This window comes from Sphaeramia orbicularis, chromosome 14 (genome assembly GCF_902148855.1).
Source record: "Sphaeramia orbicularis chromosome 14, fSphaOr1.1, whole genome shotgun sequence".
Classification (NCBI taxonomy): domain Eukaryota; kingdom Metazoa; phylum Chordata; class Actinopteri; order Kurtiformes; family Apogonidae; genus Sphaeramia; species Sphaeramia orbicularis.
In genome coordinates this window covers 14,991,587-15,014,146 of record NC_043970.1, presented here as the reverse complement: position 1 = coordinate 15,014,146, position 22,560 = coordinate 14,991,587, and the positions used below count along the sequence as shown (strand labels likewise).

Below are 22,560 nucleotides of genomic sequence, written 5' to 3'. Positions count from 1 at the left end.
ACACTTGTGAGAACTTTTGTGTAGTGACCATAAATCATGGCTTGCAAAATGCAAAACTGCTCATTTCTATTCAGCGTATTTCATGATAATGTTAGATTAAATCAAGTCAAAACTTCAAGAGGCATGAGCAGAGAACATAAAGAACACTGTGAGATGAGGAAATGTCATGAGAACCCAACACTGACATTGTCATTAAGGACAGCGGGTCAATGTTTAAGATCTTGCCACAGAGTTCTTTTTCATTACTATGTACCATGCTAGCTAACAGTAGCTTGCCAAGTCAGTCATAAGATATTAGCTTGACTGTGACTGGAATAAAGGCAAAAGATGTGAGAGGTCAATATCTGCACAACGCTGCAGGTTATGACCCTGAAATTTGAAGTATTTGAGACTCTGAATACATGGATTCAACAGTATAAAAAATGAAGCAGATCAGGATAAGCTTTGAAGAAGAATTGAAGACAGTTGTCAGAGTGTGAGGAGTAAAAATGTGACATTTAGTATTAATTTGTATTGTATTTATATACATATGGGTTTCCAAATGTCATGGTCTATATCTCCACAATGTTATGGGCAATACAGCTGAAATTTTCAGCTCTCTGACCCTCTCATTCTAAGAAGTAAATGATGTCAAAATGAAGGTAATTAAAGAAGTTTTTTTTTTTTTGGGGGTGGGGGGGTGGGGGGGTTATAACAGTTGTACAATTATTTCACAGTTGGGCGTATTGTATAACGTCCTTTTAAATGTTATAGACAACGTCTTTGCAATGCAATAAAGAGACTGGACTCTGCGCTGGTGACCCTGTCGACCCAGGACAAACCAATATCAAAACGCAAACAAACTATTACCCCACTAATACCATGTATATTAATGAGCTATAATGTATACAGAAACCTTTCAGTTTATAAATGCTCATGAGGTTGTCTTTATATGAGGAATTTTAAAAAAAATGTATTCAGTTTCAGTTAGTTTTCAAAATCCATTTAATATTTTAGTCTTATTTTTAGGAATCAACTAAATCAACTAAATTTTTTTTATTTAGTTTTTGAGTTTCAAGCACTAAATACCATGAGCCTCAAATGTTGTTGCCATTGGAGAAAAAGCCTCAATTGCTTCTATGATTCACATTGTAATCTGTAGCTGATTTTGTGTTTCAAATCTCTGTTTTAATTAATGGAATGTTTTGTTTACCTCTGTCAGGCTGCTGGTTTTCATCTGTGTCCCCGTTCAAAGTGACGGAGGGGGGCGTGGCCTCTCTGTCCTGTCAATACTCGTGAAGCGTTTCGGCCTGAGTCGGGTCTGCTGGGGTCGAGGATGTGGAACATTATGGTGCAGCAACATCCTGGTGCAGACGGATGAGAACGGAGTCATATCTAAGGTCACAATTCAGAACATGAGTTTTCTCAGATACCAGTTCACACACTTTAACACACAGGTGTCAAAATGTGGCCCAGGTGGCCAAATCCGGCCAGCCACAGAGTTCAATCCGACCCACGGGATGGAATTTGTGAAATGCAAAATTACACTGAAGACTTTTAACAATCAATGGTTGTCAAAATCATTTTAATTCAGGTTCCACCATTCAGACACATACAGTCCAATTAGATTTCAAGTGGGTCAGAACCAGTAAAATATTATCATTATAACTTATAAATAATGATAACCCCAATTTTCTATAAGATTTTTTTTGGGTGTACAAAAGTAAAATTACATGAAAATGTTTTATAAAATGTGAATAACCTGAAAAAATATGAACAAAATGGAAATGTCCTTAGAAAAGTAAATGCAATTTACCAATATTCTGCCTGTTACTAAATGTTTTGTATGATTGTAATGCAGATGTGTAAATGATAACTGATAACCGAGGCAGAATATTGTCAAAATTACACTTGTTTTTTCTTACGACAATTCAAGTGTTCATGTTATTCAGGTATTTATGGAAACTTTGTAGATGTAAACCTGATCATATATAAAATTACTTTTTTTCACTGTTATCATCTTACTGGTTCGGCCCACTTGAGAATCAAATTGGAGTGAATGTGGCCCCTGAACTAAAATGAGTTTGACACCCCTGCTTTAACATAATCATCTAAATGTTTTATTCATGTGTTTCAAATCAGTCTCATACTTAAATTTTTATGCTTTATGGGGAAATACAGGTCATTTTTATTTTGTATCATTGCACGATCAACCCAATTTCAAGCAACCTATGTGTAACAATAGAAATAATGACTCCTTTATGTATAACAGACGTCACACAATAAACATAAGATAATGTAAAACATGTAACGAGATGAAAACAAATGCAAAAAGAGGAACAACAAGGAAGGACATGAGAGACAAATTTCATAAAGATGAAACAAGATGAAAATGATATAAAACACAAGGTCTACCCTTTGTTTTTACACATTGAGTAGAAAAAAGTTGAATCACTACTTTACACAAGTATATGTACTGAAATAAAGATGGTGGACTTTTGCTCCAGTCTTGTTAATAGTGATAACTGTGGTAAAAGTCCTTTCAGATTACTAACACAGATCTATTACTGACTGGTTCTGCAGGTGGCAGATCGGTACCGGCTGTCAGGGGACATCCTGGACGGACAAATGGACCTGGACATCCTGAATGTGAGGAGGACAGACAGCGGGCCTTACTGCTGCAGAGTGGATATCGATGGGATTTTCAATGACAAGAAAGTGATCATGAACCTGCGCGTGGTCAAAGGTGAGTCCAAAGACACCATCAGTGTCCACTTGGTTTTAAAATGTGTCCACACCTGGACCTGAGCAGATATTTGATTACAGTGGAGTAGGGATGTAACGATTACTGGTATAATGATAAACCTCAGTAAAACTGCCAACAGTTAGTATTACCGTTTAAATTCTAATTATCATGATAACCGTGTTTGATTACCGCACTTTTAGGGGAAAAAAACCCTATGTAAAGATCTGCTTTTATGTCAAATATCTGAGTATAGTTTTAATTTATTACAATTTTGAATTTATATACCTAATATTTGGAACCAATATTCCCTTTTAAAGTCTTTGAAAAGGTTTGTTAAGCATCTTTGTGTTATTTATGCAATAAAGTATATACATTTTTCAAATCGAATTTTATATTTTTTTTGTGTGTTTTCTAGCTTTTTATGTTTTATAGTAGGTTAACCCTTTCATGCATAGTGGTCACTACAGTGGACACCTGTTCTCCAGCTGTTCTCTTGTATATTCATGGGTTTAGTTGTTTTAGTTTCATGTCCTCCTGAGACCAAGCAATGCATTTTTGTCTTCTGTAGGGGACGAAAGTTTGACAGTTTCACTAAAAAAAATGCTGTTCATTGCGAAGGACATTCCATTAAAAAATAAATAAATGAAAATAATTTTAAAATGTATCTGAAAAAACTGTTGCATTATGCAGTTTCCAATCAAGATGACTTTTTTAATGTAAAAAAAAAAAAAAACAACCTAAAATGTTTACTTTCCTGGGTCTCAGGAGGATATCAGCCAACACAGTGGATGCTCATGCATCATCTACTCTGACATTCAGACCATGACTGTAACTTTGCTGTTCTTGATAAACCCTGATCTGCAGTAACATGTTTGAGTGTAAATCAACTGCTAATTTTCTCAAGCAAAAAGTTTTTTTTTTTCTTTTTTATGTATTATCTCCATAACTAGTGTTAGAATATGATTAAAATGTGTGAAAACATGAGATAGCTGCATTAAAAAATATATATATTTCATAGTTTTCATGCAGTATATCACTTTATGATGATGGGTTTTAAATATGTTTCTTTGCTTCAAAAATCAAATGCATTGCTGTCCAGCTGAGGGGACATTTTTGTAACTGTGAAAAATAGATTCATAAAAAAAATTTCAATTGCATTGTTTTTTTTCATGCCTAAATAGGATAAAAACACTCAGGAAAAAAATCTTGATTAAGGTTCTCATAATTCATGTATGAAAGGGTTGAGGTGAAAAAAAATAATAGGCAGATGATATAGATCAAGTTGTGCTGAAAAAAAAGATACCAAACATTTCTTTATATAGTATATAAAGGCAAAATCAAAAGTACTGAAAAACGGCCAAAATAGGCTCAGACCCCTAAAGGTTAATATTTGAATGTTTCTGCCAACAAAAAGTACATTGTGCCTGTTACTTTATTTGTTTTTTTTTTTCCAAGTACAACTTGGTTAAATTATTTCAGTGTGTGTATAAGTACTTTTTGAACATTTTGAGCACATTTCAACAATACCGCAATAATAATGATAACCGTGATAATTTTAGTCAAATAACCGCGATATGAAATTTTCATATCGTTACATCCCTACAGTGAGCCACATCTCAGGTTCAGGAGCTCCAAAATCAAAGAGACTTTGCAAAAAACATTTATTTTTATAACAGTAACACATCTAAACACAGGAGACTGTTTTAATTACCCTGACCCCAAAGGGGAGGCAAGGGGTTTTGTTTTTGTTGGTTCGCTTTGTTTTTTGTTTGTTTCTTTGTTGTTATAACACTTTAGAAGCAAAATTATTGTTTCAGTTCAAACCAAATTGGGTTTATAGATTGCAATGACCCAGAATACATGGCATTACATTTTGGGAAAGGCAGGTCAAAGTTCACATTTTTTATGATTTTTTTTTTAAAGTCTTCCCATTTACTTATAAGGGGCAAAATACGTGTGAGGGGTGGGGTTTGTAGTGCCTGACACCACTTGTTCATCATGAGAAAAGTCATACATCAGTTAACATGCCTGATTATTTTACTGCCACTTCTGCATTATGTTATATTGCTTTGAAAATCAATTTCTAAAAGATATATAATTTTGATTAAATGCAATTTCAGCTTAATATCACATTTAAATACTCCATAAATAAGACAGACTGCTTTTAGGCATAGGTGACTGATTTTCTCATTCTTCTAACCCTTGTGGATCCCTCTGACTTTACTATCCACAAGTCAAAAATGTACTTGCAAAAAAAAAAAAAAAACCTGCTATAGAATCATAATAAATCAATATTTTTTTCTGCTTTATTTCTCTCAAACTACTTTAGCTCTGCTCAAAACAATCAAAAGTATAGTAATTTTCATAATTTTAACCCTTTAAATGCTACTTTTGTGTTTGGGTTTAATTGGAGGTACTAAAAATAATCTGATTAACATATTTTTTTTTCAGCTCCAGTCACCAGCCCTCCAACAACAACTACGATGACAACGGCACCAACAGACCCAGTCACAGAGTTGTCAGCTTCAACAGGTGAGGTGATGTAAAAAAAAAAAGACAGAAAAATTATAATCAACAAACAACACATATTACAGTAAAATCCATTTTCTTTTGTTTTTCATCAGTGCCACTGATTCGTGGAGTAAAAGAATAAAATGTCTTTAGATAATGTGGAACCTCAAATAAGCGACAGTTTTGTTGATTATAGTTGATGCATTATTTCATCATTATCATTTCCACATTTTTCAGATGCTGAAAATTGAAGTTTTTATCATAATACTGGTGAAAAGCTGAAACTAAATTAAAACTCAAACAAATTCAAACTAAATCTCCTTTTTCGAGCTGAAATCACAAGTCAAACCGAAAAGGTGTACAGTCACAAAGAGACAAATCTGAATATGTTTCCTAGTTTTCTTTCCCTGTTTTCTGTTATCTTTGCAGTAAACTGGAAAAACCTGCTGTCGTCTCAACTGGAACTTCTGAGAAGGAACTCCACCCTGATTCATTCTGACTCCGTCACTGTAAGAAAAAAAAAAAAAAGAAAAGAAAAGAAAAAAATGAAGATTATGCACTTTTCTTTTAATGCAATCTGTTCAGTGTTGTCAGAGGATGGTACTGTTGTCCATGTTGGATTATATTAAACAGAGGAGAAGTAGAGCAACATGTTGTGTGTAAAACGTTTTTGTAAAATTATTAAAGATGTTTCTGTAAACATTTTCTACTCCCAACATCCACTCAAAGAGCCTGACATTGTCCTGTCTCCTCAAAGTGAAATATATCTCATCTCTGTGTTTCAGGTCGAGGACTCGCTCCCCTCCCTCTCTCTTCAGATTAATGTTCCCATTCTATCTCTCTCCCTCAGTGTTTTAATGATTTTAGCTGCAGTGTTGCTCTTTCTGGCCTTTAAACGTACGTGTAAATATGAAACTAGAACCCACATTCTTCACCTGAATATGTTACACCTGTAAGTGAATAATTTTGATTTCTAATTATCTTCAGGTGGAATATATAGAAGAGCATTAAAGACAGGCTGGTGAGTTGAAAACATTCATACACTTACACATATAGAGTATTGTGAAAAGGTTTTACGCCAACATGAGGTTTACTGGTTTTGTAAAAATATAATGATCAAACATATGCATTTGTCGTTCTCTGTATTAAGGTACAATCTGGATTAAAAACAAAAGTTTCAAGGAAAAAAAAGAGCTTCTCTAAACCAAAGTGGTAGCATGTGGTGTGACCTCCCTTTGCACTTAAGGTTGACCAGTTTATTTTAGAACCCAATAATACACATACTCCATTTACATGCTCATTTATATTCATGTTGGGCATTGATACTTACTTATTTATACTAAAAGTTTACAAATAATTATGACACCACTGTGACAAAGTAGTGAAAAATCAACATTTGTCATAATTGTAATTTGTGAAACTATCAGGGTTTTCTTATGAGGCTAAATCTGGCAAAAGCAGTTTCTTTTGACATTACAAACAGATATACTGAGGTTAGCTAATTCTATCAGTGCCCTAAAAGTGTAAAACTCTTGTCCACAAATGCAGAAAAAAAAAAAAAAAAAAAAAACATAGTCGGGTCTTAGAATGTTAAGAGAGATGATAAATGTGGTCCCACAGTCATCAAGAAAGACAAATATGCAGTTGCCTCAATGGAACTCAAGGCCTCATTGCTATGAACTGGACTCAATTCCTGGCACAAGTCCATCCTCTCTGCTTATATTTTTGTTTTTCTCTATTCTACACTTTCTGTAATTCCTTCCTACTATAATGCACGTTCTGTGTCCGTCCGGTGTCTGATCGATGTTGCAGCACAAGAGGGCATTTGTACAGGTTTTCCTCAGTCTTCACAGGCCCGATGACCGCCAAACTAGCCAAATGAATAGAAACATTACCTGACTATCTACAAGGCACAATTTTATGTCTGTATTCAAATGTTGTGAGGTATGCTGGGCGATTTTAACAGGTCCCAGCTCACCACAGACCTGGTCCCTACTAACCTCGGACCGGGTCCCAGCTCACCACAGACCTTCACAGGCCCAATCGCCACCAAACTTGCCAAATGAATAGAAACATTACCTGACTATCTACAAGGCACAATTTTATGTCTGTATTCAAATGTTGTGAGGTATGCTGGGCGATTTTAACAGGGTCCCAGCTCACCACAGACCTGGTCCCTACTAACCTCGGACCGGGTCCCAGCTCACCACAGACCTTCACAGGCCCAATCGCCACCAAACTTGCCAAATGAATAGAAACATTACCTGACTATCTACAAGGCACAATTTTATGTCTGTATTCAAATGTTGTGAGGTATGCTGGGCGATTTTAACAGGGTCCCAGCTCACCACAGACCTGGTCCCTACTAACCTCGGACCGGGTCCCAGCTCACCACAGACCTTCACAGGCCCAATCGCCACCAAACTTGCCAAATGAATAGAAACATTACCTGACTATCTACTAGGCACAATTTTATGTCTGTATTCAAATGTTGTGAGGTATGCTGGGTGATTTTAGCCTCTCATGCTATCGTACAATGGCACCACGGGTACAATGCCACTAGAAACAGCAAAATGTATCTTGCAGCTGGAGTATTGGCAGCATCCGTATGGCAAGCTGATTGAGCATTTATTGCATATCCTTGATATCCAATGCTGTTTTGCTGCACTAGTAAGGCAAAATGTCACACTAGTTTACTAGTGAAGGACAAAAACGCGCGCTAGTTTACTAGTGAAGGCCAAAATGTTCACTAGTTAACTAATGAATGCATACAGGGGTTGGACAAAATAATGGAAACACCTTAAAAAATCAACAAAATATAATTTAATATGGTGTAGGTCCACCTTTTGCAGCAATTACAGCCTCAATTCTCTGAGGTATTGATTCATACAACTTGTGAATTGTTTCCAAAGGAATTTTAAGCCATTCTTCAGTTAGAATACCCTCCAACTCTTTTAGAGACGATGGCGGTGGAAATCGACGTCTTACTTGAATCTCTAAAACTGACCATAAATGCTCAATAATGTTGAGGTCTGGGGACTGTGCCGGCCATACGAGATGCTCAACTTCATTAGAATGTTCCTCATGCCATTCTTTAACAATTCTAGCTGTATGGATTGGGGCATTATCATCTTGAGGTGAAGGTGTTTCCATTATTTTGTCCAACCCCTGTATTTGACCTTACTATTTTACTAGTGCAACCAAAAACCTTCACTAGTTCACTGGTAAAATCCAAAATCCTCTCTAGTTAACTAGTGGATGCATTTTAGATGTACTAGTCAACTAATATGGTGCAAAATGTCCACTAGTAAACTAGTTGAGCATATGCTAATGAGGAGGTGGGCACGAAGAATGAACCGAGGCTTCCTATTGGCTTTTCCTGGAAGATTTCCACCCTTACCAAAATGAACCCTTGATGTTTTGAACATTTCTGCTAAAACCAGTTGGGTTTGTCATGGTTCAAGAAATAGGCTAGGTCAAAAACTATCATGGCAGACACGATCCTTAGACTCATTAGAAGATGGTGTATTACAATTAAACAGGCGTACCATCAAGGCTCTGCAGGAATTAGAGAGGTGCATGCTACTGAAGCTTCTATAGGTAATCTGAGGAGACTTGAAAATGCTATAAATGCAGAGGCAATGCAGGATTTAATTCAGAGTTGCACAGATGTGTCCTGCCAGTGTATGGCAGGACTACTTTCTCTGTCAGCTACTCTTAGGGTCATTTGTTTGTTGGTCGTTTGTTTGCTGCCCCTTGTGGTTTTCTTTGATCATTTAAAAGCGTATCACATTCTGTTACACGTCTTAATCTGATTAATGCATTTGAAGTTATAGATTGAGTAGGCCCACTGCATCCTGATAATTAATATGGTGTTCAATAATCTGTTTTCCCCTAAAATTAGTATGAAAATGATATGTGTATGTTTTCAGTTTGGCTAAGTTTGGTTATTCTTTAAGTTGTAATTAACATTATCACGTTCAAAAACAGAGTATGTAGACTTTTTGGGCATGTTCTGCTGAGTTTACAAATTTGGTAATATTTAGAAGTTTACACATTCAGTAGTATTTGGAAAACAAAACAAAGGCATAGACTGTTTTTAAAACTATTAAGAGAGTTATTCTACAGTCGAAGCTATTTTTAAATATTAATCTATTCTATAGTCAAACATATTAACTCATCTGCTGAACAGAGCACAACTTTTAAACAATTGTGCACAGGCACTTTAAGGCTTCATAACACATGGTTTGAACGCCACCAATCAGAGTCTTTGTCCCGCCTGTTTCATTCGAATGTGCGGCACTGGTTAACTAGTGGTGTTGAATATTTCCACTAGTAAACTAGTGAGAGCATTCAGACCTTCTAGTTAAGTAGTGCAGCCAAAAACACAACACAAGTTAAGTAGTAAGAGCGCAACTGTCCACTAGTTAACTAGTAAGGTGGAAAAAAGGCCACTAGTTCACTAGTAAGAGCTAAAAATATACACTAGATTACTACAGAGGCTATTTTCAGTTTTCCTAGTAAACTAGTAAGGACACAAACACTTGCTAGTTAACTGGTAAGTGGTAAAATTCACATAAAAAAAACTTGTTGGAGTGTGTTTGACCACACTAGATAACTAGTAAATGGAACTTTGTTTCACTAGTTGATACCAATGCCTGACTTGTAAACTAGTTAATGCTGCAAATATCAAACATGTTAACTTGTAAAAAATGTTCAAACTTCACTAGTTTACTAGTTGTGCAAAGATGTTTATTAGTGCAACAAATTTTGCAATTTTGCATTTTGCACCGCACTAGTTTACTAGTGGACATTTTGCACCGTACTAGTTGACTAGTACATCTAAAATGCATTCACTAGTTAACTAGTGAGGATTTTGGCTTTTGCTAGTCAACTAGTGAAGGGTTTTGGCTGCACTAGTAAAATAGTAAGGTCAAATATGCATCCACCAGTTAACTAGTGAACATTTTGGTCTTCACTAGTAAACTAGTGTGACGTTTTGCCTTACTAGTGCAGCAAAACAGCATTGGATATCAAGAATATGTAATAAATGCTCAATTGGCTTGCTATAGACATGCTCCAAAAAGTTTTAAAAACAGAACCAAATTGTAATAGTGACCAAAGATGTATTACATCTGTAGTGTTTTAGCACTAGCATTGGAAATGAATGGAAATTGTTTTAGGGCAGTTTAGGTAAAGAATATAAAGTGCCTAAATGCCAAAATAAAAAAAAACAATCACCACAAAGGACAAGTAATCAAGAAGGGAAGTTAAGTTTTCCCCTGCACCTAAATGCCACACAGATCAAACTAGGCTGTGATAATGCCACAATTTAATCTACTTAAGCTTTATATCACAGATTCATTCATTCATCTTCTGAACCTGCTTTATCCTCACTAGGGTTGCGGGGGATGCTGGAGCATATCCCAGCTACCTATGGGTGAAGGCAGGGTACATCACATGTATAGGAAAAATGTCTAAACTTGAGTGTTTTCTGCAGTTTTTCTTCTGATGAACCTCCTCACATCATCTATGAGATCCGGATGAGGAGACCAGTTCAGGAGAACATATATACTCTGGATTGAAGAACCCCGTCTGCACCAGAACCTGCTAACACTGCCAGCACAAACACACCACTGGTTCCATAAAGCAAAAGTAAAAAGCACCAAGTTTCAAGTCAAGGTAAAAAGGGAACATGCTGAAAGACAAAACATCATTTCTGCTGCTGCTGCTGAAATTCATCTACGCTGTTTTCTTTTTGTGATTATAATCTGCCTGTATTTTCTGAAAACGCTGAATAAAAGTTTATTGACTTTGTCCACACTATTTTCTTAATGTTATTCCAACCTGACTGGTGTGAAAATCCCGATTAATTGTCTTTTGGGGCTCAATTAGGCCAAATGACCCCTTCTACTTAATTATAACATTCATTGGACTATTTTGTCCAGTTCATCCTGAGCACCACATCTAATCATTTGATCTAGTACTTCTTCCTGCAAAAGTAGATGATTCTCTCACTGCACCTACTCATCTTAGTCTAAGCCATAAATCTTTTATACATAACAGATTGGAGTTCATTTCTTCAATGTTTTACTGTTAACTTTCAGCAAGTCACTAAGGCCCAATCCCAATTCACTGATTGGCCCTTGCACTTGGCAGTACCCTTTGAGGGGTAGGGGTTGAAATATTCCCCTACAAAATGGGACAACCCTTCGAGACCTGTTATGTCATCAGCAGTCATCGATGCTGCTATAAACAGATGCGACAATTTTGTTTGTGAAAGAATTCCCCATGCCGTCAGCAGCTGTAACCATCTCTGCTGAATGGGCTTTGGGCATCTTTTTGCAGCGATCAACCCTCAAAACGCAGAAATGTGGTCTATATTACATTGAAACAGCATTAAACGGATGATCAAGTTACCTATGAAGAAAATACATACTTTTGTGTGTTTCTTTCATCACACTGCTGCACTTTTTAGCTGTATTTACTTCCATCTTGCCGGTGATTCAAACAGAATTATGGGAAATTTCTCATACCCCGGGCGCAGCAGGTCCCTGGTTCAAAACCAGGTGAAAACATTCTGTTTACTCTGCTGTCATTTATGACAATTACAAACGTCGATCATGACTGATAAATCTGACAAAGCCAACTACTTTTATGTAAAATTTATCCTAACCCTTCCATGCACGAGTGCCTGGACCCTCCACTCTTCCATAATTGGGTCTAAAATGACCCTTGTTGAAATACATGTATTTTATGGCCTGTCTGGCATTTTGACATGGTAAAAATAATCATTTTTATTTCATTTTTATCCACAAAAGAATGATTTCATGTTTGAAATATTTTGTCATGTTTTTTTAAAACATGCATTGGTTCTATCTGTTCACTTAACACAGGTGATTCCACTAATTATCCAGTCTACCTGGATGAAGAGTTGTGCTCATCCAAATGGGCTGGTTCAGTGAGTGGTTGGAACAAATACATGGCAGGACTTTTACTCTATGGAGCTGGGATTACCCACCTCTGCCCATATCCATATATTAATTTAAAGTTAAGAGTTTAATATTAGAACATTAATGAAACTTGTTAAAATAAATCTTTTTCACTAATCTAATTATCTATTTGTTTTTCTTGAACTGATTATGTTAATATTTTCACTGAAAAGGTGTATCACTTATTGTTATTGTCCCGATAATTGCTTGATGGGATGATACATTTAAAATCCTAAAGGTACAAAATTAATCTAAGAAAATGTTTTGTTTTTCTTTTTGTTAAAGTTCATGGAAAAATACATAATATTAATTTTGTTGTGAGTCTAATGACTACCATATCCTCCTGAGACCCAGCAATGCACTTTTGTCCTCTGTAGTGGACAAGAGTTTCACAGCTTTACTTTAAAATTAATAATTAAAAAATATCCACTGAAAAGGACATTATATGAAATTTGTTTTTTTTTGTAAATGTGTCTGTAAAAACTGCTGCATCATGCTGTTTCCAATTAAGGCAATTACTGAAAGTAAAATGGCCAAAATGTTTACCTACTGGGTCTCAGGAGGATATTTATGGAACTGATGAGAAACCGTGGTTGAAAAAGATGTACTTGCATTAATCAAACACTTGGTGTCACCCTGAGACCATGTTATGTCCATAGGGGGCGCTAACTGTTCAAACTGACCTGGAAAATTGGAAGGCACAATAAGGCAACTTACAGACATTTAAGGTTAACAATGACACCCAATGTATTCGAAAATTTATTTAAATGTTAAATATCATGTATTTTTATTCTCTATCAAATATTTTAAATCCAAAAGATATTTAAAAATACCGTCCAAATGTGATTCTAGTTCCAATTTCCATAATAATATATCAAGTGAAATTAAGTAGTTCAAGCTCTGAAATGGCAGATGTGGTTGCATCCATTGACCATAAATAAAGCTTTTAAATCCATTGAGCATGGACTTACAATTGTAATCCCTAACCTTGTGTGGTTGTTAATTATTTGTGTTGTTGTTTATTTACTTCAGAACACATCATCAGTAGTGGACCCTGGAGCCATCGGGTGTTTCGGCCATTATCACTAGACATCCTCATCCAAGGAAGGCTCTGCCAGGGATGATCAGACCCCAGAGTGCATCACTTTAATATTAACTGTGTTTCTGTTAGTTTGTAGAGTTTATTTAATAACATAGTTAGTTTGTCTTTTATATTAATACTTATTTATATGTGGCAAATGAATTTAAACACAGGATATTTATTTATTTAATTCTGTGTGTATATGTATATATGTTAAATAATTTGTTAGCTTGAGTACAGTCATAGTTGAATAATTTCTTCTTATTTTTAATTAATTAAATAATACAGCATCACTGGAACCACAAGTCAGGGTCTGTATTAACATGCATAAATTTTATGTTTAAATTTTTGTTTATCTGGATCCATGGATCAAAGGATGAGATAGTAATTTGTTTGTTGGAATATATCATCCTGATAAGATTTCTGGAATAAATATGTATGATTAATGTTGATGTAAAGAACTTCCTCTAATTATAAAATTCATTTTAATATAAAAACACATGAAAGTATGAGGACAAACTAGATAAAACTATTTATTATTAAATAAGTGTACTTGCCACCTAATTAGACAACTGGTTGTTAGCACCATTAGGTTACCCAGGCTATGCTGATCAGGATCTGGGTAATAAAGACTTGTTTGTGGAGTGAGGTTTAGGGTTTTTTTGGTTTTGTTTTGGTTTTTTTTGGTCACTGGTGGATGTTTGGGTCTTCATGGGTTAATGTACTTTAAAGGTCTATCATGACATTTGTCATTGTTGTTTTGTATCCCAGACCTCTGTTAGAAAAGAAACACCTGAATTCAATGTGTCCCAATACTTTTGTCCATATAGTGTATGACATAGGCAGTTGTGCTATGAGGCTAATGTTGTGTCACTTCTCTCACAAAAACCCCTAATGCAGTTTTACACATGAGGTATTCCTGAAAGACTAACACTGTTTCTCAAATTGCATTCCACTGTTATATATCAGTATTTGTTAACCCACATGGGGTCGCCTGAAATTCAAATAGGGTCCCCTGAAATTTCTACTAATTGCTAAAAAAACAAAAACAAAAAAAAAACCTACAACTTCCTAATAAAAAATATATGCTGAGTTGACTCACTCAAACTCTGAAGCTGAAACTGAAGCACTGTGGTACTGTTTATCTGTCAAATGTTCATTGTGGTCGGTTTCAGATGCTGCAGCTCTTTCATAATTCATAGTTTGAGTTCTTGTTTGTTCAGTATTAATTGTTAGCCTTGTAAATCCAAGCTGGACTGACTGTACATATCCTGACCAAGGAAAATAAAATTCTCATTTTGTACAGTAATCTACACCTGGCTTTTCTGCCTCCGTCCATAATAATATACATTATATAGACTAAATGTCATCTAAAATTAACATTTATTAGCAACATAGTATAGCAAATTATTACATGATCAAAAACAAATTAATTTTTCTCAAAAGAATGTCTCCGTTTTGAATGTCTGGGGTCACCAGAAGTTTGTGATGTTAAAATGGGGTCACGAGCCAAAAAAGGTTGGGAACCACTGATATATAAACTAAACTGCACTGGCTTTCAGCAGTTTAGCATTGTCTGAAATCAGTATGTACATACCATAACCCAAAAAACTGAGTGCTTTTTTACTGCTTTTTAGTGGTTAATCAGCAGAGCAGTGGATTATCTGCTATTGAACTGAACCCATAAAGACCCAGAGCTGCTTTTGTGTCGGTTCCCAAATGAATTCTTCTCTTGATTTAACCTTTCTTAAGCAATTTATCACCATTTATTATCTGATTGTCCCCTGTATTTTGCATTTTTCACTGTAATTCATGTATATTTCTATATTTAACTTAGATGTTCATGAAAACTCAGAGTAAATTCAAAGGTTATCATATCAAAACAAGGAAAACTGAAGAAAAAGTGACTTTTTTGGCAAAGATCAGATTCAGACTCATTTTGGGGCCTCCCTAATCCGAATGACAAACGGCATGGAATAACGAATGACCTAACCCTAACCCTAACCCTAGTGGTCATTCGTTACTCCATGCCATTTGTCAATCAGATTAGAAGCCCCTCATTTTGTCTTTTCCTTTTTGTAACTGACTGAAAACAAGTTAAAACCAATAAAAATTTAAATGACAAAAAAAGAAAGATATCATTAACTGAACATAAACCAAGTGTCTCCATCCACTGTCACTGATCCAACTCCATGGGTTTTACTGGTGAATCAATGTAGAAGATGACAGTGTTTTCGTGTTTTCACGTTCACTACGGAGCCTCTGAACGTCCAAATGGGTCATATCTGATGACCATGAAAAGATGACAAACTGCATTTTGCATCAGTTATTTACACATATTGACAGGATTAATGGATCAACAGGTATTAAATAGTTCCTCACCACAACTGATTCTCTGTCACATTTCTTCAAACATTCCATAAAGAGGCAGCTTATAACTCGGTATAAAGTAAAGTATACAGACATGTCCTTCTACTGTTTGTCCATATGTGTTGGTACAGATAAACACTGATTTTTTTTTTTTGTATCTGCAAATATTAAAAGTATTTGATAATCATGAAATATAGGTTTTACGTTTTTAAGAATGATTCAAAATGCTCCAATGGACGAATGCAAAATATATTACAGATGTTTGTACGCACTAAACTACATAATACAACACATGACTATTATTCATCATTCCTCCAAAAATTATTTACATATAATAGGTTATTATTGTGAAGCTTAAAATAAAGTATTAGAGTTCAATGTAGTAAATTTCAATCAAACTACAATGGCTGTGCAGCTTTAGGAGATGCCTTTCTCCTGCATGAATCACATATGAAATAATTATTCACAAACTAATGCAATGAAGGAAAAAGCCTTTTGCATCTTCTGCAGATCGGCACAACAAGATGTAACACTTTAAGTCAAGGTGATTTAATTCACTTTTCGTTATTAGGTAATCAGACCATTATTAGTCCTTATAAGATACTTATTAACAGGCTTAGGTGTTCAGGAGACTATAAAAGTGTGAATATAGCACCATAAACATATTTATTGTTGGATTATTAGACATTTATAAGCACTTTTAATAGACTTTAACATTTACTTCTATTACAAATAAACTTTTCTTATATTTGTTTATTACAGTGTTATTAATATATCACATAATTTATAGTTTTAACCAGTTCATCTACAATGTCATTGGTAAATCTTCACTAGTCTTAACTTGACCGGTTGAGAGGGATTGAAAGAAATATCTGATATTTTTACAACTGCAAAGAGTTAAGCATGAAAATATGGAATGCTTTATGGATATGGGCACCTGCCTCTGGTAAAAATATCCATACTTTACAGAAAACGTACAGAGAAATAACTAAAAAATGTGTGCATTTTAGAGCCCCATTATAGCCTATCACCGATTAATCAACATTGGTCAATATGTAGCCGATACATTAATTTAAATTTTTTGCTGCGCGGAGATTCTGTGGCTCCGTTCCTGTGTCTGTGCTGCACACTGCCTGAATACCTGCCCCCACCCCACACCCCCTCCCCACACAGACACACAGACCAGTGAAGTGCACATCTCACACTCACTCGGCTGCAGCAGAGAAGGAGAGAAAACGGCGAAAGAAACTGCACTTATTTTGACTTTGTAAAACAATGTAACACTACACTTTAGTGCCCCATGAGAAAAACATCCTTGTGGAAACATGCTGCCTGGGCCAAAGAGAACATTCTAGTTTTTTTCACCCAAGTTTTAGAGAGCATATGACAGCGTTTTAACGTCGTGTAAGTTGCATCTCGGTGAAATAAACAAAGACATATGCAACTGTTAATCAACATGTCCACCATTATCTAATATCAGACTATTATACAGCGTTTTAAAGTTATGTAAGTTGCATCTTTGTGAAATACACATATATGCAACTGTTAACTCCCATGTCCATCATTAATATCAGACTACTATGCAGCGTCCCACTTCACTCATACTGTCATGCAGGATTTACAGGGGCTCATAAATTCATAAGTGAATGTGTTCATTAAAATAATTTTGAAAAGGTTCCAAGTAATGTATTTAGTTGTAATTTTATGTATTGCATGTTTTGAAAGCAGCTACATTGTTACATAAAATGTAGTTTAGTCCCTTGTATTAAGTCTTATAACGTGATGCATGTTTTGATTATTTCTTATTTTGTTTGTAGACAACTTTTTTTTCACTTTTTAATGTTTCCTTCAGCATTTATTTTTGAGCCGTTTGCAAATACCCAGTGGCTGCAGATGGAACTTTTCATTAGCTAGTAAATATGACTAATTGATATTGGCAAGATGTTTTTGTGTGTGAATAAGCCTTTTAAAAACACATAATGTATTGGTTTAAAAACACCTCACATTAGCCTATGTATTATCACTTTGAGCGAAATGCAGCCGCTTGTTTTTATTTTAAAATGGCTAACTATAGAATCAAATTCTGTGCTGATAACTAAAATGCATTAAATGTATATATTTTCATTTCACAGGCAGAGCGGAAGAGTAAAGTGTGGAGCCACTTTACTAAAGATTCCACAGGTGTGAGATGCAAAATATGCAGTGTGCAAGTTAGCCAGGGCTCCAGCACCTGCAAATCAAAGAATACCACACATTTGTGGCAACACCTAAAACAAAATCACAAAGAGGCATTTGATGATGCACAGGCTAAAATGGCACAGGCAAAAGCACCAAAACCACAGCCAGCACAGTGCACGACTGTGCAAGCATCTGACAAGGGCACAAAGTGGGCACCAAATGACCAGAGGTCAAAGGACATGGACAAACTCATCATGGAGATGATTGCAACACATATCCTCCCTTATTCAGTTGTGGAGGGCATTGGATTTAAAAGATTGCTGACAAAAGCAGAGCAGAGGTATCAAATGAAAAGTGAAAAGTATTTAAAAACACCTCAGCTCATGTCTGAAATATACACAAAAGTTGTAGGGAAGATCAAAGAACTTCTCTCAGAGGACCACGCTGGAAACTGCATTTCCTTCACAACTGACTGCTGGTCTGGATCCACCAAAACACTCATGAGCTTGACTGCTCATTTCATAGATCAACCCTGGAAGAGCATTCAACTTGTACTTCATGTAAAGGCCACGTCAGGGTCCCACACAGGGGAGTACATCAGCCAGGTCTTTCTAACCATGCTCCCAGAATGGGATATTGACACAGAGCATGTCCACTTGGTACTGAGGGACAGTGGTGCCAATGTTGTGAAAGGCATGAGGATGGCACAGACTCCTGATCTGAGCTGCACTGCCCACACACTTCAACTGTGCATCGACAATGGGCTCAATGCACAGAGGATGGTAAGACACATGTTGGCCAAAATGAAAAAGATTGCCACACATTGCAACGACTCGGTTGTTGCACAGCAGCGGCTCTCTGCCATCCAAGAGGAGGTTGGGGTCCCCCGGCATTCAATACTCCAGGCTGTGTCAACCAGATGGAACTCTATGTTGCACATGCTCAGCAGGATGTTGGAGCAAAAAAGAGCCATCACCACCTATTCCAGTGACCATGGGCATTTTGTGTGTCCAACAGCAGAGGAGTGGGATGCGGCAGCCAATCTGCTCGAGACCCTGACACCACTGGAGGAAGTCAGCAATGAACTGAGCAAAGCAGGTGCCTCTGCCTCCTGCATTATACCAAACAGCAGTGTGCTGAAGCAGCCGCTCATGTCAGAGGAACCCACCAGTCAAGGAATTCAAACCCTCCGCAAGACCATGCTGGAGAGCCTGGTGAAGCGGTTTGTAAAGGTGACGGGATCCAAACAGGTGGTACTCGCACGTCTGCTCGACCCACAGTAAGAGGAACGCCCTTTGTCATCAGAGACTCTAGCCCAGGCCAAAGCATGGCTAACTGAAGATGCAGGCACAATTTTGCCTTTTTTTAATTTATCCATGTTTACAGTTTGAGATTTGAGCAACTTTATTTTTTTAAATATTTATTTACATTGTATTCCGGAAATACAGTTTGCATTAGTTTGTCTTTTGTTATTTATCTTTGTTTACAGTTTGCCTTTTGTTTTTTATCTTTGTTTACAGTTTGCCTTTTGTTATTTATTATTCTGTTTACAGTTTGCTGTTTCTTATTTATCAGTGGGTTTATCAGTGGGTTTACAGTTGACAGTGTTACTAATTAAGGTTCCTTATTTTAATTTAGTAGTCTTCTGCTTCTTTGTGTTCAATCATATTTTGAGTATTATAAGAATTTATGTTCATGTACATCAGGGGTGTCCAATCCTGGTCCTCGAGAGCTACTATACTGCATGTTTTCGATGTTTCCCTCTTCCAGCACACCTGATGGTCGTTATCAGGCTTCTGCAGAGTTTGATGATAGGCTTATCATTTGAATCCGGTGTGTTGGAAGAGGGATACATCTAAAACATACAGGATAGTAGCTCTCGAGGACCAGGATTGGACACCCCTGATGTACAGTATATATCCTATGTATATAGAGATATCGGCTTTTTTTGGCCCCCAATATCGGTATCGGCCCCAAAAATCCCATATTAGTCAGGCTCTAGTGCATTTGGCCATTTTTATCATAGCTGACAGTTGATAGTAAAGGATCCAAAATGGGGTACAAATGATCAGAGTGAAACAGTGCAAATAACAATAATATGATAAATGACGTCCTTTATAATTCCAATGGTCAAATAGTGTTCTCTGGAAGAGTTTGTAAATATTGACCTATGTGAAATGCAGAGGCCTTACAGAATATGATGCACCGCTGCAGAGTGAACTACAAGGCAGTAGAGAAAGGAGTTCAAAGGACTTCAACATAATGCAAAAACAAAATAAACCTAAAATTTACGATTTAAGAAACGGCATGCTTTGAAAATACATTAAATATATTATATCGTTGAGTTGCTCATCTTGCCAATGCTTATTTGTTATGTAACAGTGATGGATTCTTCACAGATATTTATTTTCTTTGGTTCACAATTTCTTGAATTTCAGTCTGTTTAAGTTATACCACAAACTAAAAACAAATAATCTCTTGGAATAATTCAGTTAAGCTTTTCAGTTTGGTTGCTTCCACAAATGAGTCAAGTTTTTTGTTTTGTAAAAGCATCAGTAGTGAAACAGAATAATGTACTATCATACATAACGACAGCATAACTGTAACAGAACATATCACATACCATATATTTTTCAGTTTTTTGAGTATTTCCATTGTATATATGTGGCCGAGTGGCGAATTAAAAGAATATCAAAACTGACTAAAATTGTTAAAAATGCTGACAACGCCATCTAGTAGAGGGACTAGGACGAACTTAAAACCACAGGTTCAATAGCAAGGGGTGAGCAGTGAATTAAAACCAAGAGAATAAAGGTTTGCAATAAAATGTATCACATAAAAAGATAAAAATGCAATAAACCCTAAAAATTTAAAGGAGGCAGAGCTAACTAAAATAATTCAAACATTCATGAAAAAAAACATAGCAGGCTACATAGAGGTTAAAACTGGAGATCAGTCTTATCTTAGGCAGGGGATGAGGCTCTCCGTCTTCTGCGTCAGTCGATCCAGAAGCTTATACCGATGGCCTCCTCCTCGTCGCTGCCGCTGGCTCCTGTTCCCTGGTCCGTGCCTCGATCCTGTCTGTCTGTCTGTCCTACTTCCTGCGTTCGCATCTCCATCCAAGCTCCGTATGGACCCGACTGCGTCCGCAGCTCTGCCCGTCATCCGCAGCTCTGTCCGTCGTCCACAGCTCTGCCCGTCATCCACAGCTCTCTGGGTGTCTCCTTCTGTGGTCTTTTTATTCCTTTGTGTGCCCCACTTTCGTTTCCACACTGCTGTATTAATTGGCAGCAGGTGTGTTTAACCAGTTGTCCAGTCTCTCCTTCATTGACTCCCAGGTGTGGGTGTGGCCACAGGGTGTGGCCTCCACTTCACTTATGAACTGGAACACAGACTTTACACAGCAAAACAAAGACAACAAACTAAACACATGCAACGGAATAAATCAGAGCAAAAATAATAAGAGCAATCACACTAAACATGCAAATAAGGGATCAAGAAAAACAAATCCACCTGCCACCCAATCCACATTGCACCCGGCACCTATGGTTCCCTTGAAGAGTGGTGAGTCCACCGGAGGATGGGCCCACGTCTCACCTTTGGCTGGGCCCGGCTGGGCCCCGTGGGCAAAGGCCCGGCCACCAGGCGCTCGCTTTCGAGCCCCAACCCTGGGCCTGGCTCCAGGGTGGGGCCCCGGCTGCGCCACGCTGGGCAGCATCACAGTCCTTTCTTCTTGATTCTTCCTAGGGGCTTTTGAACTGCTCTTAGTCTGGCCCGTCACCCAGGACCTGTTTGCCATGGGAGACCCTACCAGGGGCATAAAGCCCCCAACAACATAGCTCCTGGGATCATTCGGGCGCTCAAACTCCCCCACCACGGTAAGGTGGCAGTTCAGGGGGGGGGGGGGGGGGGTTGTTTTTTTTTTAAATTATTTAATAAAAAACAAAAAAAGCTTGTACTTTGCTGACATTTCCTTGTCAGTCTTAGGAGGTTAAAGGTGCGGGAGACTTTCGTCACCAATTTTTCATCAAGTCTGTCAAACCCCGGTCACATCCTCAGTATCATGAATCCATAAGTCTTTCTGTGATTAGTCACCCGAATCTCTTGCATCACGGTGAACAATTTCGTAGTGCCATCCACCATAAACAAACCATTTGTTTACATTCAGAGGCAGGAGGTAACTCGGGCATCTTTGGAATTTTGTCGCAACATGCATTGTGGGAAGTGAAGGTTTGGCTGGAGGGAAGCGGAGCTCCAACCGTTTCCTTGTCGTGTTTGTTGCAGCTGCCGCTGCCAGGCGGAGCTCCAAATGCTCCGTTTCCCTCCAGCCGTTTCTGCGTTTCAGCGGTTGCCCGGCCGCTGCCGCTGCTAGGCGGTTGCACGATCCTTCGCTTCCCACAATGCACGTCGCAACAAAATTCCAAAGATGCCCGAGTTACCTCCTGGCTCTGATTGTAAACAAATGGTTTGTTTATGGTGGATGGCACTTCGAAATTGTTCACCGTGATGCAAGAGACTCAGGTGAGTAATTGCAGAAAGACTTGCAGATTCGTGATACTGAGGATATGACTGGGGTTTGACAGATTTGATGAAAAATTGATGACAAAAGTCTCCCACAGCTTTAACCTCCTAAGACCCAGGAAATATCAGTAAAGTACAAGCTTTTTTGTAGCTTTAAGCCAAATCAATTCAAATCAAACCAA

At 37.2% G+C, this 22,560-nt stretch overlaps 1 protein-coding gene and 1 pseudogene across 1 annotated transcript; both read left to right on the top strand.

The window, feature by feature from the left end:
* The first annotated feature begins 1,164 nt into the window (after positions 1-1,164).
* On the top strand, positions 1,165-11,057 carry LOC115433522 (hepatitis A virus cellular receptor 2 homolog). Its single transcript, XM_075353511.1, is given in 8 exon segments — positions 1,165-1,270; positions 1,273-1,379; positions 2,563-2,725; positions 5,177-5,257; positions 5,666-5,745; positions 6,022-6,133; positions 6,224-6,257; positions 10,737-11,057. Coding segments are annotated over 8 exon segments (753 nt in total). The 5' UTR covers positions 1,165-1,179; the 3' UTR covers positions 10,822-11,057.
* A 5,538-nt stretch (positions 11,058-16,595) lies between these two features.
* LOC115433277 (zinc finger BED domain-containing protein 4-like) lies at positions 16,596-22,229 on the top strand (annotated as a pseudogene).
* The last annotated feature ends 331 nt before the right edge of the window (positions 22,230-22,560 follow it).